Source organism: Buteo buteo, chromosome 2 (genome assembly GCF_964188355.1).
Source record: "Buteo buteo chromosome 2, bButBut1.hap1.1, whole genome shotgun sequence".
Lineage (NCBI taxonomy): Eukaryota > Metazoa > Chordata > Aves > Accipitriformes > Accipitridae > Buteo > Buteo buteo.
Window position 1 is genome coordinate 57,878,518 of NC_134172.1, and position 18,333 is coordinate 57,896,850.

The 18,333-nt window shown below is 41.7% G+C and overlaps 1 protein-coding gene across 8 annotated transcripts in view; it reads right to left on the reverse strand.

Annotated features, from left to right (window-relative positions):
* UBP1 (upstream binding protein 1) overlaps window positions 1-17,521 on the reverse strand; it is a 38,946-nt gene extending 21,425 nt beyond the window's left edge. For 5 of the 8 annotated variants that reach the window (XR_012654229.1, XM_075056209.1, XM_075056206.1 and 2 more), the window contains exons 1-4: window positions 17,259-17,521; window positions 7,926-8,077; window positions 1,792-1,868; window positions 556-661 (exon numbers count right to left, since the gene is read on the reverse strand). Coding sequence is in view for 7 of the 8 variants with exons in the window: in XM_075056209.1 (XP_074912310.1) it covers window positions 556-661; window positions 1,792-1,868; window positions 7,926-8,077; window positions 17,259-17,371 (448 nt within the window). In the remaining variant the exon portion in view is untranslated. Of the gene's footprint in view, window positions 1-555; window positions 662-1,791; window positions 1,869-7,925; window positions 8,078-8,176; window positions 10,337-11,482; window positions 16,770-17,258 lie in introns of those variants that run through there. The other 3 variants (XM_075056228.1, XM_075056217.1, XM_075056224.1) reach the window with 3 other exon arrangements.
* Between the last annotated feature and the right edge of the window lie 812 nt (window positions 17,522-18,333).

Sequence of the window (18,333 nt, forward strand, 5' to 3'; positions counted from 1 at the left end):
GTTTACCATCAACAAACACAGGTAGGATGGAAAAATGTGGGCTTTGGTGGCTTGACCATAGGCTCAGAAACAGTTTCTTAGGGCTGTCTGAAGAATCTTAGTAGACTCAACATACAAAGTGCTCAGGGTTTGGGAGTGGTTTTTGATTCCCCTCCTCCCCCCCCACCTCCCCTCCTGCCCCATACACAGCTTATGCACCAAAAATGACAAAAGTTATGCAAAATACAGAAACCATGTTGGTGCCATTTCCACAACCCACCAAAGTTACCTTTGTATGTGTTCTCCCAATTACTGTAAGATTTAGTAATCAAAATTGGAAAGATTACTAAATGTATAAAGTTGCAGAGTTGCTATGTTTCTTCTGTAGCACTTAAAGGTTTTAAAGGCACATGAAAGTGGTTAAGAACACTTACATTCAAAATACACACTATGACAAAGCAGCATACAGAAAACTGGTCTGTGTTTTTTCACCAGCCCTAGCATAAATGTGACCATAATGAATTTAAATTTGGAAACTGAATTTCATATGGTGGCAACTGATAGAAACAATTATACCTAAGTCGAGAAGTCTGTCCCCAGGGCGGTTCCACTTCCAACCTTCTAGCTGCTGGTGCTCTGTATATTGCAACCTTCTGTCATGGAATACAACTCTTATAATACTCTAACAAAGAAAACAAGCATCTGATGAGCCACAAAGTTAGTATACGTTTAGAAACAGCCTGAAGATAAAGCACTAAAACATTCCAAAATAGCCACAGTGCCAATAAATACCTATTTACAGCAAAAAATTTGGCAACCATCAGTATCCCAAAATATTCCAGAACACAGAAATAGAACTGAGCAGCAGGAGATATTTGAAAATGTAGTAAAAATGCAGAAGGCGAATTACATCTGACTGCATATTCTAAAGGTCACCGTGAATTACATGCAGTGAACTGAGCAACACTGACAGCACAGTATCAACACTGTGCAGGCAACACCAACTTATTTTAGAAAACAAACACAAAAGACTTCACTTATTCTGAAAAACAGTGAATATAGTTTGACCATTTTTTTCATGGGAAATTCTGTGAATTTTTGTAGAAAGTTTTAAGAAATAAAATTAATAGAAAATTCCCTTCCTAGTATTTATAAACTTATTTAAAACAAATCTATGATTTTAATTAATAGTAAGAAGTAATAAAAAACTTCCAAACTTTTCCAACTATCCTAGCTGAAATATTAATTTAAAATACTATGACATGATTAACTTTATTCAGCTAGAAGCAATTATACAACAATACCTATTTTTGTTACCAGTTCTTGTACAACTGTGGGCTTAGTCGTATTCTGCTGCATGAATGCACATATAAAACAATTTGTTATACAGAGGGGGAAAAATACTGAACACATACATTAAATCAGGTATTATTATTCATTATATGAATCAGTTACCACAGCTTCCTTTTACTCAGCAGAAAGACATGGGCTTATGTAGTGGAGATTCACTTCATCTTAAAACAGATCAGACTGCAGACCTCACAGAGGATACATGATTAGCTCACCTTTAGTTATCTAAAGTTGCATGAAACAAACCCATTCATAAATGGGGAAATGCATACATGTATATTCTTTTAATTTGTAGTAAACCTGAAATAACAGAACTATGCATTAGGTTCGACTGTGCCTATTTTCTTTATTGGTCAGATCAGCTGGTCCACCTCCCGCTGTGAATCAAGGTTAAGAACTACTCTTTTCATATGCAAGCAGCAGAGATTTGTTAGTAACACTATCTAGAGAACTTCAATTCACCTTCACCAGTTTTCCATTGATCTCCGGTATGTCTCCAGCTTTCCGATTATCTAGCATCCGTATCTCATAGGACTGACCTTTAAAGAGAAAAAAATTTGCATCAGTAGAAGAGTCAGAGCACAAAGTTATTTTGTGTTTAATGCACCTGAATTAGCTTTTGGTTCACAGTACACAAGAATACCGGTACCTGAAACCTCTGTTTAAGAGATTTTTTGTAACAAGGTTCACTTCACAGCATGGGAATTAATGGAACAAAATTAAACTTTTCAGTCCCTTTAAAACTACAGATACTTTTAGAGTTCAGGTATTTCATTTAACATGAAATGTAAGTACTTGTTTCTCTATTTTTTTTCTGAAGAAAAACTTTTCAAAGCTGAATTCCTTTATTTTTGAAACTGATGAAAGGCACCATACCGAGAACCATAAACTGGTCTTCCGAAACAAACTCTGGCAGTTTTTACTCTTCATGCAACATACATACTACTCTCCCATGTTTAATTTTGCCTGTGTACCTGTTGCCTTTGTATGATTTTTAAGCTTTGTATGATTTCAGAAATAAGTCTTTAAAAGAGCCAGTTACTGGTTATTTCAAACAGGATGAGTGAACCTATCTTTCCAGTGAATTTGATGAACTGTTGTGCTTCAAAAGAGACAAAGCTCGAAGTAATTTATTTGAACTGCAGGGACTTTTTGCTTCCAAGGTGAGCAGCATATATTAATTTGCAAAATCACATTTCCCCAATTAAAATATAGGACAAAATTTCTCTGCTTTTTCCTGGAGAGTAGCCACAGGAGCAAGGTGACATAAGGTGCTAGGAACTTTTAACTGCCTGCTGCTTAACACTGAAACTGCAGTAACCTTTCATAAAAATCACAGAATGATCAAGTTTGGAAGGGACTTCGGGAGGTCATCTTGTCCAGGACCCCTGCTCAGGCAGGACCACCTACAGCCAGTTGTCCAGGACCAAGCCTGGCTGCTTCTCAGTATCTCCAAGGATGCTCATCTAGCCCATGCTTCATTAGCTTCTCCATAAGGATCTTATGGGAGAAAATAGCAAAAGCCTTAATGAAGACGATGACTTGTAAACAATATCCAGTGCCCGCCCCTTGTCTACCAAGCCAGCCATTTCCTCATAGAATTTTATCAAGTTGGTCAAGCATGACTTCCCCTTGGTGAATCTGTGCTGACTAGTCCTGATGACCTTCTTGTCCTTCATGTGCCTGGAAATGATTCCCAGGATTAGTTACTCCACCACCTTCCCAGGGAGCCTGTAGTTCCCTTGGTCCTCCTTTTTGAAGATCAGAGCAACGTTTGCTTTCCTACAGTCCTCAGGCACCTCTCCTAGTCACCATGATCACTCAAAGACTGTTAAGAGTGGCCTCACAATGACATCTGCCAGCTCCCTCAGCACTCATGGGTGCATCCCATCAGGACCCATGGATTTTTGTATGTCCAGTTTGCTTAAGTATTCCCTGACTTGTTCCTCTTCCACCAAGGGTACATATTCCTTGCTCCAGACTTTCCCCCTGATCTCTAGGGCTGGGATTCCTGAAGACCAGTGATGCTAGAAATGACTGAGGTGAACAAGGTATTCAGTACCTCAGCCTTTTCCATGTCCTGGGTCACCAGGGCCCCTGCCCTGTTCAGCAGAGGGCCCGCATTTTCCATAGTCCTCCTTTTGCCAGTTACATACTTACAGAAGACCATCTTGTTGTCTTTGACATTCCTCACCAGATTCAATTCCAGCTGGGCTTTCGCTTTCCTGACTGCACGTCAGCATGCTTGGACAGTGACTCTGTATTCCACTCAGGCTACCTGTCCCTGCTTCCACCTTCTGTATGCCTACTTCTTGTGTTTGAGTTGTCCCAGGAGCTCCTTGTTCATCCATGCAGGCCTCTTGCCATTTTTGCCTGATTTCCTGCTCATTGGGATCCACTGCTCTTGAGGTTGGAGGAGGTGATCCTTGAATATTAACCAGCTTTCTTGGGACCCTCTTCCCTCCAGGGCCTTATCCCATGGGACTCTATCAAGAAGATCACTGAAAATGCCTGAGTCTGCTCTCCTGAAGTCCAGTGATGTGTTCTTGCTTTCTGCCTTGCTGCTTCCTCTGAGGATCCTGAACTCCACCATCTCATGGTCATGGCAGCCAAGCCTGCCTTCGACATTCACATCCCCAGTGAGCCCTTCCTTGTTGTATGAGGTATAGCAGAGCACCTCTCCTCATTGCCTCCTCTATCACTTGGGTCAGGAAGTTGTCATCTGATGCTCTCCAAGAACCTCCTGGATTGCTTCACGCCCTGCTATGTTGTCCCTCCAGCAGACACCAGGGTGGCTCAAGTCCTCCTATGAGGACCACAGCCTGTGAATGTGAGACTACTTCTACTTGTGGAAGGCCTCATCTACTTGTTCTTCCTGGTCAGGTAGCCTGTAGCAGACACCCACTACAATGTCACCCATACTGTTCTGCTCTTTAATCCTTACTCATAAGCTCTCAGTTGGCTCATCACTCATCCCTAGGTAGAGCTCCAGACATTCCAGCTGTTCTCCCACATAAAGGGCAACTCCTCCTTCCTTATCTTCTTGCCCTGCCTTTCCTAAAGAGCCTGTATCCCTCCATTGCGATATTCCACTTATGCAAGCCATTCCATCGTGCATCTATGATCCCAACAAGATCATAGCCCTACAACTGCACACAGATGTCTTAATTCCTTGTGTTTACTTCCCATGCTGCTTGCATTAACGTACATGCACTTCAGAGAGGCACCCCACCATCCCGATTTCCCAGGAAGGGTTTTGGGGTTTCCTCATAATGGTGCTTTATAGGCACTTGCTTACATCCAAATGCTGGAGGTGACCCTGTTTAAGCCTCCTTTCGTTGATTTTGTGTTCCCTTTCACACACATCATTCCAGGCCCTTTGCTCATCAACCATGTCCATCACTCCCTCACAGTGCTGCTGGTGACTCTCTCCCTCACTTGTTGTTCCTACTTCAAAGCTGTCCTTACCAGGTCAGCCATTCTGCTGGCAAAGGTACCTTTGCCCCCCTTACTGAAGTGGATCCCATCTCTCCCAAGCAGTTCTTTGCATTCACAGAACTACAAGCCTAGCTGCACTGTGTAAGCCAACCTAGAGAATGCTCCCCCTTTAAAAGCAATTCTCTTCCATACCACTTCTGCTATTCGATATATATCTAGCTGAACAGCAGCCAACTCAAAACATTGTCCTACAATTCTGATATGTATTCTCAACGGACCCATTTAACAGATTTTACAGTTAATAACAACCCTGGAAACCCCTGAACAACCAACCATCATCACTCCAACATTTGAACTTCGAGAATCAGCTTCAGCTGAAAACCTAATCACTTTAAATATTCCACTAGCTCACAGAATACCTCAAGTTGGAAGGGACCCGTAAGGATCGAGTCCAACTCCCTGCTCCTCACAGGACTACCTATAACTAAATCATACTACTAAGAGCATCATCCAGACACTCCCTGAACTCCAAATGACGCTTTTCGCTATTCCAATTAAAATACTTCCTGACAGAGGGTAAAGTCAGGGCTTGCTTAAGTATTGCCTTAGGAAACGTCACCATAGCTTAATAGACAGGGCAAATGTTCCCTGTGCTTCTGGTACTCCCAATCCAGCAAACCAAGACAACTGCTGATGAAATTAAAGAGGGTATTTGCTCTCTATGGTACTCCCTATTCACAATCCTCTTGAAAATTATTTAAGGAAGACACTGCCTGATAATGGGGCCAAACCAGAAACCAGATAACTGATGTGGCCAGGATTAAAATTACTCTTTCTAGAGGACTTAATCCAACTCATTACACAAACATATATATTAGTACACTCAGTGTTGCAGACTGATCCTTATTTTAAGCTGGATTCAGTATGAAAGATGTCATCTTGCAAAACTATCCTAAGATTATTTTTTTTTTACATATCTGCATACACAAATATATATATACACACGCTAACAGCTAATAGCAAAATTTTTAGGAAAGAGTCTTAACTTAGACAACAAATGTACTGTCCTTCTGTCTAAAGTATTAGCACAGAAGCTAAGTTGGCCAACTGGGGTTTTTTTCCCCATATTTATTTAGACAAATGGTATTATACCAATGTCTTCATTCTTCAACATCAGGAAAAGTTACCTAGGACACTGAAAAAGAGCAAAACTTCTTTGCAAAAAAAATCTTTATATTAAAAGATATTTTCAAGGGCAGATGAAACATTTACAGTCATTTCAGACAATGGCAAGCTCTTCTCAGAGATGAGATAGCAAGCACTTTCCTCCTTCAGCGTGCCGCCTTGTGCTGGTTCCCCAGCACACTGAGCTGACCTTCAAGCTTTGCGTTTGGTCAGGGAGGCAGGATCCTGGCACTGAAGAAAACAAAGTGTATTTCTACAGAGTTTAAAGTTTATAAAACTTCAAAGTTTTTTTAAACAGTGCAAAGCACCTTGCTGGCCCAGCATACTGCTGCAATTGTACTGTTTTCTCCTGAAGAGACCGCTCGGGGCACAAAAAGTGGTAAAAAAATAAAGTAAATCTGACTAAGGAAATGGCTGACCTATGTGATCACACATTTGTAAGACACTAGAAATCACCTAAAGAACTTCCATTATTCTCATTAGTATAAGAGTCAAGTAGTGTTTAAAGCATATTTAGACAGACTGGATACTCCAAGATGAAGCACTTAGCAACTTCATTCACATGGAAAGCTGAAGATAATGCACAGATTTTAGAACCCAGGACACAGTTAAACACTTCCAGGTATGAAATGCATCACCAGAAGTTCACACTACTAGAAACATTTCGACCTGAGCAAAAAGGATATCCTATCAAGAAACTGCACATGCAAAATATACAAATTCTGGAACCTAGTAAAGGAATAAGTTAAATAGTTCACAAAGACCAAGGAAAATTCACCAATACATATTTTAACCTGTGTCCTCTTATCTGCATGCTGAAGTAGTACACTGCTCAGAGAAGCACATGAGCTAAGAAGATTAACTGTACCAAAACATGGTAGGATACAGAAAAGAAATGGTGAATGTAATTTTTTAATTTTATTTTTATTTTTCATAAAAGTTGTGCTGCAGGACTGTGTCTTCTAAGTACAGTGCTGTCTATCAAGAGATTTTGGGTCAAAGTCCACAAGGAAAAGAAAAAACAAAACTAAATCTAGGAACAGTGATCCTAGACTGTTTGAGCCAGGAGACGGAGGGGTGCGAGCATACAAAGGCATTGATATGGTCCGAACAAATGATAAATGGTTTTATTTGAGTTCAGAATACTAGCTGGCTAAACTTAGGACACCAATGTCATTTCCAGAGGTGAGGGAGGTTTTAATCACATGGCAATGACTATATTCAGATTATTTTACCCAGCAGTCAGTGGCCTCTGCAGAAGGATAACTGTTTTTTCATGCAAATCAATGACACACTATGAGGAAAACGCAGCAAAACTCACATGAAGTATTTCTCTAGTTAATTTCTGATAAATGTAGACAGACAATAGTGAAATACACACAAACTCCAAAGGTAACTACAAAGGTAGCTGCACTTGTGTTTATGTTTCAAACATAATACTGTTCTGGGCAGATATGTATAACTAATTCAACAGTGATTACAGTGGCCTCTGCTGTGCAACACTTTTTATTTAGGGATTGACATTTTAACATTTATTATGACTTTTTTGGGGGTGTTTATGTGTACCTTATGTAAATATCATCCAATTAACTTGCTATTATCAATCAACTTTAAACAGGAATGCAAAATTAGTCTTGTATTTTAAGCTATTACTACCTGAAATTTGTCTCCCAAAAGCTCTGTCGGCTTGATTTTCTTGGGGGAGGGGGGGATGGAGAGGGATAACACAGAGCAGAAAAAAGACCCCAAATCCAAAAACAACAGACCCTAAAGGAGAAGAAATGACAGACTATAGCTATGAGTCTGCGAGATGGACAAAAGAAGACTACTAGTAAGGTATCCAACCTCATTTTCAACATGCATTTATTTTGGATGTACCCACATGTATCAAATCATCAAATACAATCCCAGTTTTGGACTTGCACCACAAGCTGCATTCACTACAGTTATGCCTGCAACATACGTATACCAACCTTGATTCAAGTATGTAAGAGTTTCATCATATAATTTTACTGCTGGAGATGTTGCAGCACACATAACATACTGGAAGGGTGGATGTTTGGTCTCATTTTCTTGTGGAAGGCTGGAATCTTCCTGTTTGAAAATAGGCAGTGCCAAAACATCACTGAAAAGAACAAACAAATAACTTTGTGAGACTGTTAGCCCTGTTGTTACAGGAAAAAAAAGTTATTTCTGACTTAAAAAACCACTGTGGAATACATACAGAATTGTGTCACTCAGTTTCAAAACTTCAAAGAGATTAGTGAGTTCTATTCAGAGATAGCGTTTTTCTTGCACTCAGGTTTCGTTCATGATGAAATTATCTGCAGATCCATGAAACTTTCCTTGAAAGTTAGGTTATAAACTGAAGATTTCTCACACCACCTCACCTATTGATTCAGTTTTTAATCTGTATGTATCTTGTTTTTCTCTTGCCTTGATCACAGTCATAGATTTAAAGTATTTTGTAAAAGAATTATAAATATCTTATCTGTATTGCACTATTATTTACCTTTTGTATCCTAAAATTTTTCAAGTAAAATTGGTTTTTGCTCTCATTTCTGTGAGAGCATGCTTTATTTAAAGAGAACTCCAATTCCTCTTGAATTCCAACTCCTATCCAGAAAATCAAAAAGTATCAGTATCATAACCAATTTAAAAAGTGAAAATACAGCCAATATGTTTGTGCCACAGAAGGTTATAGTATAGACGGTCTATATGAGGTGTGAGGAGTGCAGCTGGGGCACCCCAACTTTTCTTTCAGAGCACGTGCCCCATACAGTAAAGTAAAGGCCAGCCACATCATATTCCACTCCCCCTAGCTACCTGGAAGAAGCTATATTGACCTGAAAGAAGAAATACTTATGAATGGTGAAAAAGTCCAAGAAGTTTGTCTATACCTTGTATAGACTGTACAGTCTCTCCCAAAAATAAGAACTAGAATGAAAAAAGAACCGAAAAAAAGACACCCATACAGGTTCCTTTCTACTACGAAGAAACCCCAGAAGATGCTACAAACAGGCATGAAAGCAGGACAAGGCAGGATACTGTCCAAAAATGCAGTGCAAACCTGCTGAACCATACCGTAGCTACTTCTGATGCCAGCTTCCCAAACTGGAGCCCAGAGGAGGCTGTATTCCTTTACTAGTTACACAGGAAGATAATGTGAAATACCCACTCAAGAGAAGCAGACACTCTTAAAACAGTTTACTTCTATAGACCAAAGGAGCATCCTACCCAGAGGCAGGAGAAAAAATCTCATAGATTGGTAGACTGCTACTTGAGGATGACTCAGAAGAAACAACTAGATGCTTCATACCTTGCTGTCGGTCAAAAGGGCAGCATGGGCAGCCCAACACAAGAGGGAGCACTGCGACAAGCAGAGGGAAGCATTGTCCCAAGACAGGACTTCTACACCAGGAACCCATGCTCGTCACACACTTTGGCACATAAAACACTCGTTAGTGTTTTTATGAAAAAGAACTTTAAAATGGAAAGAACACGGGAACAATAACAATGTTTAAAATACACACATAAGAGTCAAAGTGCAACAAAGAAGGCATGCAAAGTATCTCACCAAACAACTAACCTGTAATTCTCAACCAAGTTCTGCAGCGCTTGTTTTCACATAACATGCAAGATTAAAAAGAGAAGTCTTCTGTGTATTTTTGAAAAATATCTATCAAGCCTTCATTTTCCACTCACAATTTAAAGATAAAAATGCATCTGGTCAGGCTCAAGAATGTGTGCCGTGGTTAATGAACCAGTTACATTAACAGACAAGGCACTGGAAGCCAACAAATACAAATGGAAGACAAATTTAGCCAGCTTTAAACCCACTTTTGCTAATACTTACAAAGTGGTAATGACTACCTGCCACTGCGGAAGAACACAAAAAAACAAAACCAAAAAAAAAACCCAAGAGACATCCAACTCCTCAACCCTACAATTTAGTTGTAAAGAGAGCTCAATGCACATTCTTAAATGCCACTATTCCAAAAAAAAGCTCCAGCAAATGGCACGAGGCAAATGTAAGAATATTCATGTATTTTCCCAGATAAAAACATATATTGTTCTTATGAAACAGTCTTCTGGGTACTACCACATTCCAAAGGAAAAGAGAAGCCAATGCAATTTAAAACTTCCTAGACCACCTTTAAATAAATACCATTTAAATAACATTTTGATTTGTTCACTCATAAAGAATGAAATACCAGTGTTTTCACATTTAAACATATGTTTGTTCCCACCTAAAACCAGATAAAAGCTACAGGCAATTAAAGAGTCAATAAGGTATGAAAAAAGTATTTCAAATTAAGATTTTTACAGTGTCAGCGATAAATAAATGTTAACTGATTTAGAACCAACTATTATTTCCTCTTAAAGAAAGTGGCGTATCTCTCCAGACTTTCAGGAAGGAAGCTGCTGTGAAGTGACTCGTCTATCCTTCAGTCACTGTCATACAGCAACAGAGGATGACCAGTTTTATTTGATACCCATGAGCCTACGGTTCAGCAACTCGAAAGGTCTCCTGGGCAGTACTGGCAGAAAGAAATTCTGCCATGCAAGCTGCTCCCTCCCTCCCCTTCCCGTTCTACACGATATTTTTCCCAGCTAGGTTGGGATCTCTTGTGTAGCTGTGTGTTGGGCTGTGCTATGAACCGACAACTGAGGATGGTAAAGGCAGGTGACAAAAACCTTACTGTAGAGAAACCCCCATCCTGCCAAATATAACTTGAGGGCAGGCATAATGAGTTAAGCCCATTTCCCTCCTCATGACTGGCAGTAACAGGGATATAGGAATCAGGGAAGAAATTGCTAATGTCTACATTTTCCTAGGAAGTTGTTAGGAACGTGCAGCTTTGAGAAACATAAGAATACGCAGAGCATTCCTCCCGGTTCTCTGAGGTCAAAATCCTCTGTTGTTTATCCTCACGTTAGTTCAAATAGGGACCATCTAAATTTCACAGTGACCAGCATTTTCTACAAAATAAAATTAATTGCTTACACAGCACAGCTGAAGAAAAGATGTGAGATGTACTCACAATTCAGAGAAGGAAACCATGGGAAACAGAAATTCAGTATTTTTAATAGTCCTCTTACACCAAAGAAGAGTATCTTGTAAGTGATAAATTGCATATAATATATGCAGTTTAAGTAGATCAAATTCCTAAAAACTACAGAGATCCTAAATGACAGTCTTTTTACCACCTCCGATTTTATACTGATGCTATTATAAGACCCAACAAAAATAAAACAGGAGAGCAGGTCAGCCTTCTCAGTTCCAGCTTTTTTCCCCTCAGATCCCAGATACAATTTCTGCATTTAAAACGAGCCAATGGCCTGGCAGTGCAAATTATCTGCCACCTCGGTAAATAATTGGCAGCCTCCATGTACGTATACTTCAGCATCCTTTAGTCATTTTCTTACCTGGTAAAATTTGATTTGTGCTGGCCCAAGGCAGATTAGTGACAGGCACTTTTACTGCCAGCTTTGTTCAGGTTATTTAACATGGCAAAGAACCTCTTACCTAAACTGAAGCACCCACTAGCAGAGTTGCCCAGATGGAGGAAAAATAAGTTTTCCAAAATAGCTACTGTTGAAATGATTTCAGGCTACAGCAGAAAAGAGCTTTAGAGACTGATTCTGTTCTTCTTCTGTCACTGATAACTTCTGATCTTGGGAAGTAAAAGAGTCATTTACTTCATTTGACTCATCTGAGTGAACTTTGGACTATTACAAGCAAGCTGAGGTGTAAACGAATAGCACTGTTTTGAAGAAGCAGCAGCTTTTGTTAGACTTCTTGATATTACTTGAAAAAGCAGACATATGAAGGTTTACTCTCCATATGGAAGGAACTCCAAGACCAAATTTTTGAAACTATTAGCTCCCATAAGAAAAGTCTTATCTCAGTCCCTCACAATTTGTTATCTAGTGCATTCAGCTGAAAACATTCTTTCTTTCTTCGTAGAGGGATAAGAAAATTTTCCCAGAAAAGCAAACAGAAACAGTCTTCATGACACACCAAAAGCAAGCAGTAAACACATCTCCAACACCCAATCTTAGCTAGCTATGCTACAGAAGAAGTGCACAAACAAAACTTCACCATACAAAAGTAGGAAGGCTTAGAAGAGGAAGCAAGGTGCACGTTAACACTTGAACTGAAGCATCCAGTGGCACGGATCATGTGCGATAAACTATTCTGTTATGCAGCCTACATGAGCATAGTACAAAAAGACCACAGAAAATATAAGTTATTCTTCCATGTTTGTGAAATGTGTTTGCCAGCCACAAAATCATCTTCCCTCAAAATACAAAACCCTTTTTTCAACATTTTTTCTGAAGCATTAAAAAAAAAAAACAAAACAAACAACCACCAGAATGAAACTGCCTAACAATAGGGTCACAAAATAAATAAAGAACCTCCTGTCCTTACCAGAATAGGAACTAGTATGTCATCAAAATTCAAAGCAACTTTCCATCAATTATCTGCCTTATCTGTCTTCTGGTTTGTGTACTTTTGGGTGTGAATACTAAAGCATCCAAGAACATGCAGGTCTTTTGAAACTTTAAAGCATGCTTTACAAGGGCAAATACCTTCAGAAAAATGTTTCTCCAGCAGTATTTGAATTAGAGTTATGATCTCAAAGCGAAGCTCTGCACTGTTAAGAGGTCTGAACAAGCCATAGGAAAATGTAAGGGAACAGAAGGGCTGATACTTCCTAACACTTTCCCTGTGTCCACAAAAGCAAGTTTGATGTGAGATGAGACCCCTGGAAGTAGTTGCTGGGAAACAACTTTCTCTGAAGCACTTGTCAAGAAGTGAAACATGAATGAGTAAACAGGTACAAATGCAATGCTGTTCTGGGAATCCTACAACCCATCACACGGAAACTCAGCTGGTTAAAGGCCTCAACTTCTGGGGAGTCTTGGGGAGCAAAAAAACAACCAATCAAAGAAAGAACAAAAATCCCACTACCAAAACCTGTGTCCTCCTAAGCTCTTGAAGGTACCAAGGAAAAGCTGTAAGAATAGTATTTGTTCACAATTATAAATCCCCGATTCTCCATCCACTCCTCCGACACACGGAAGTCAGGCAGCTGCTCTAATTTGCAGCAGCTATAGTACAGATTGTTCCTAAGTGGGAGTAATGCATAAAGCGTAAATGAAGGTAAACTTGCTGCCCTGCTCTCAATCCCACACGTCCATCCACCATGAGGTGATGGGAACAGAGAAGATAATTATACAGCCTGAAGAGTCTTTTCCTTAAGAATTAAACTGGTCTCCTTGCCTTTTTGAAAGGTATTCACACATCAGCTGGGAAGAAGAAGAAGAAAAGAAATCTAAAACCAATGTTAGTGACCTAGAACATGGAGTTTATCTTTCAACATGTTTTATCTGTGGTAACAAAGCGAGGAAGTTTAGGTTTGTGGATTTTTTTCCTCAAATGTCTATTTCCTAACAGGTTTTTACATATTTGTGTACCTGCACAAAGAATCAAGCTCCAATTCTAATCAGTATATAAATTTTTACTTTACGGCATCTAGGTGTTAGTGAAAGTTGGGTTTTTTTCTACAGTGCAATACATAAAAACAGACCACTGCAACAGAAGCTTTTCAATGTATTCTGCAGAAAATTCTATGGAGGAAGGGGGAAGGAAAAGGAAAAAAGAAAAGATTTCAGCACACCTTAAGCACTCCTCTTAAAAAAACCCAACGTAACCAGTAGCAGAGTCTCAAAAGAGTGGGAGGCGTTAGAGGTAGCATAAACAGTCATTTTGTCTGTCAGAAAGTAACAGCAGCCACAAGGAAAACAGGGCCTGAATGAGATAACTCTATTTTTTTATTTTTGCACAGTGACTATAAAGTTAAGACAGTAACTGTCATGACCCAATCATGTTCATCAGAGACCAAAAAAACGATGTCAGGGACCTGAAAGTTTTTAGAAGACAACACCCTCCCTCTCTTCTCCACCTGAAAACAAAGCTGTAAGTTTTAAGACAATGGTCACCCAAGCCCTAACAGACCACCTTCGTGGTTACTTTAGCCTAAACTTTGGAGGTGAGTTGATACACAAAGTTCCCTCATTGTCCAAGGCTCTCCACAGCATAGTAAGAAACCAGGACTGACTGCACTAGGTTTTTGTTCTTGCCAAACAAGGTAGCAGCCAGCTCCATTCTCCAAAGACACTCCGTGTGTTTGGGAGATGCAGCAGAATCAAACCAACTTGATTCTCCAAAAATGGAGGACAGTCTGGATTTATTGTCATATAGTCTTTTGCATAGACTTTCCCATTTCAGAACCAAGAATCATCTTTTTCAATTTCTCTTCATAAACTTCAGGTTTTAATCTAGAAATATGTATCACAATAGCTACTCCGGAAATAATCGTCAAATTTCCCAATCACAGGCTTCAATTTTAGCACTACAAATACCATTGGAATTGCAAGCATTTAAATAAATTCATACACTAAGCTTTCAAATTACACATAAAAATTCAGTCATTAAGATACTTGTCCTTATATTAATGTTCATTTAACTTAATTTAAATCAAATCATTAATCAAATAATTCATTACAGGAAAAATGGAATTCTGCTAGTGAAACAGCAGGCAGTTCCTGAAACTTATCAATGAAACAGCCTCCGTTTTTAACAGTTCATAGCAATGATCAGTGGTCCCCAAAATTACAAAATTTCTGACAATAATGATTATCAGTTGAATTGAATCTTGTGTTTATAGGCAGTTTCCTATTGCATGAGAAGACGTCAGAACAACAATCAGAAAAACTGGGTTTCAAGATTTTAAGGAAATTTTGGGAACTATTTAAAACCACGTGAATCTGCAGAGAAATTTTATCCAGTTAGCTTCCTTTTGAAAAAAGTACAGTTAGTGGTCAATGGACATGAGCAGCTTTCTTTGCAAGAAAAAACACAGGAGTAATACCATATATTCTACTTCAGACTGATCATCAACTTGAGGGAGTATCAACTACATTATATACAACCCTAACAGGTGAAAAGGGTTACGTGCAGGTCTTCCTAACAAAATGCAGGGACATATAGTTTGGGGAGCTCTCCCAGCATTCTCCTCTAGACAATATTTCTTTTTCTTCTATCACCTTTTTTTGTAAGGAAGTGACAGATAATTAGCTTCTACTAGCACAAAGAACAGTGACAGTAATATGTTCACTCTTCATGCTATGCCACTTCTCTTCATTTTCGCCTCTCACATCACTTAACAGGCCATGACTTCCCTAAAGTAAAGATCTAAGCAATACATAAAATAACATACTTGCTGAAATCACTCTGAATCCAGCAAACACCAAATGCAATTAGGTGGTCCCTTTAACTATGTGTTCAAAGATTAAAGTTACAAATAATATCAGTGCGTGTTCCAAAAATACTTGTATCTCATCACAAACATAAAGTGTGCAACAAAACGTAAGACTAACGTATAACTTAGCTTGTGTATATTAATTTTAATAGCTGTTTTTAACTGCTACAGCTTTTTTTGTGGTAATTCAAAACATCCTCATAGGCAGGTATATGTAACTGAAAAAACACTTAGGATTGCTGCCCACCATAAAAGAATGATACGAGCAGAAGAAACAATCTACACAACAACAGTAAAGATTAAAACTCTTAAAAGTTTCAAGAAACTAAACAGTGTACATTACTGGGAAAATGAATGAAGTCTACAAAAAGAAAGGGAAATCTTTAAAGAGTCATCCCAGTCAAAACTCAAGACTTCTACTCATAAGAAATCCCAGAAAGAACTGGATCGTGACAAAGAAGGAAGAACGCTTCTTGAACAGGAGCACATGCATTATCCATTGGTGTTTGCACGAGGAAAAAGATAACCAGAAACCGAATGCTGAGAAGCCATCCAGGCAACTGCCGTACAGCTGCCCACAAAAACTGGCACACCACTTCGTGGGGCAAATGTTTGCTTGGCAAAGGCAGAAACGGGACAGAAGTGGAATAAGATGCAGATGAGCTGAATATAAAATCAAGAGTATTCTCAGGAATAGAGATGAATCATCTTGTTCTCAGAACTGGCAAGTTCTCAAAGTTAGTTTTAATTAGAAAAAAACAAACAAACAAAAAAATCAACCCCCCTCCAAAAGAAAAACCCCATCACATACATATCCCACCATGAACCTGCTGAGCTCACAATCCCAAATACTAACAAAAGGATCCTCATTTCTATTCAGCTGAAGCCCTTATTTCTAACTTCCAACAAAGACACTGCAGTTCCAACGCTTCACCTGAAAAGTACTGCCTTAAAATACATATAATAGCCGAAACCTGTGGTGGTCTCCAAGTTTCAGGTAGCCCTGAGAGAGAATGCATCTTCCATACAGGCTAGGCCATCAAAACTACCAAATACCAGTGTTTTACGTCTCCAGGCTCTCAAAATACTAACTAATACTGCTGAAAACCTTAGACTAAAATGTCTGCCAGCGTCTCCAAAGCAGTTTCCCTTTCTCACGCTAGTAAGTCACTCAAGAGTCCACATGTTCTGCTCATAACCAAGATAAAACGTACTTCTTCCAAACAAGTACAGTTTTATCTTAACTTTGAAAAAGCACACCCAAACGCTATTTAAACACTTTCCCTGTAAAACCTGGAGAAGAATCAAAAGGTAAAGAAACTACCAAGTTGATTAAGAACAGAAAGATCTACGTGACAAAGAAAAAAAAAAAAAAGAGACATCACCAAAGACACATACTACACAGAAACATGAAAGAATAAATAAACTGATTAAAGTACAACCATGCTACTACCCTATGAATTACCACAACGTTTACCTGCTTGAGAAAAAACATTTTTTTAACCATCAGAGAAAACAGCTATTCTTTATTATGAACCAGAATTATATTTGTCAAGTACAAGATGATAACCTTCTGATATGCGGAGGCCAGTTACATTGCCAAGGGACGGAGAAACGTCATTTTTATGGTAAAGATTACACCTACGAGGCAAAAGCATCCCAGCCTAAGCAGCAGCCCGCCCTTTCAGGCAGGCCATCTGCCAGCAGAAGGGGAGGGCAGGGCGGGAGACCCCCTGGGGCAGCTCCTTCACCGCCATGCCGAGCAACGCGGCAGTCGGTACCGCGGAAGAGGCGGCTGCAGCAACAGCAGCTATGAGGAGAGACCGGGCCCGCTCTCGGGGAAGACACTCTGGGATACAAAAACATGAGGGAAAAAAAGACTGGGGGGCGGGGGGAGAAGCCCCAGCTCCTTCCCGCGCTCCCGGAGGAGGCCGGTCGGGAGGCGGCACCCACCGCCGGCCGGCCACGAGTTACCTCATGCTGTAGGCACCGGCTCCCAGCTCCTGCCCGATGCCGGAGAGGCTAGCATCGAAGTCGTGCACCAGCCCGGACTCGATCACTTCATCCATCTTCAGCACCCACGCCATTTTCCGCCGCGCTCCCGCGGGAGGAACCGGACGGGGAGGAGCCGCTCAGCGCCGGAGCCGCCGCTCCTCCGGCGGGAAGGCGACGTCTCGGCGGGCGGCGCCGGGAAAGCAATGGGCTGGCGGAGGAGGGGGAGGAAGGAGAAGCGCGTACAGACCGGGTAAGGGGCGGGGGGGGGGGGGGAGGGGGGTTGGGGTAAGTCCGCGTTCAGCCCCGGGGGGGCCCTGTCCCCGCGGCGCGACCAGGGCGCGGGGTGGCTCTCAGCATCCTGCGCTCGCCCGGCCGCCGCGGCAGGCTGGGGACCGGACGGTCGCCGTCGCCGCCGCCGCCGCCTCCGACCGGACCCTACCCAGGGCCGCCGCCGCTTCTAGCGCCGCCCGAGCTCCGACCCAGCCCAGCGGCGCCTCCCGCCGCATCATTCACAGGTGGGAGGCGGCTGCTGCGGCGACGGCAGCAGCAGCGCGGGCACCCGCCGCCACTACGGCCCCGCCGGGGAGGAACCACCGCCGCCGCCCCGGCGTGCCTCCGCTCGCCCAGCGCCGCCGCTCACGCCAACATGGCGACGACTTCCAGCCCCGAGTGCCTACCGGGGCGGGGCCTTCCCGAGCTCGGGGCCGCCGATTGGCTGGTCTCCGCCGAAGGACCCAATCAGGGGAGGGCGGCGAGGGGGGTGAGGGGAAAGCCCAGCCAATGAGCGGGTACTTCCTCACGCGAGGCGACGTCAACTCCGGAGCCCTGCCCCAGGGCCCGTCGTGCACGGCTGCAGCGCCCTTCCTCCCCCGCCCCCGGCTCCGGCGCGCGCGCGGCATGCTGGAAGCGCCCTCCCCGGAAACGGAAGGGCGGCAGGCGGGCAGGAAGCGGCGGTAGGGCCCCGCGGGGCAGGCTGCGGCACCTCCGGCACCGGCTGGGCCGAGGCCGGTAACGGGCCGCCTTCTTCCGCCGCCTCCGGGCCTGTAACGTGCGG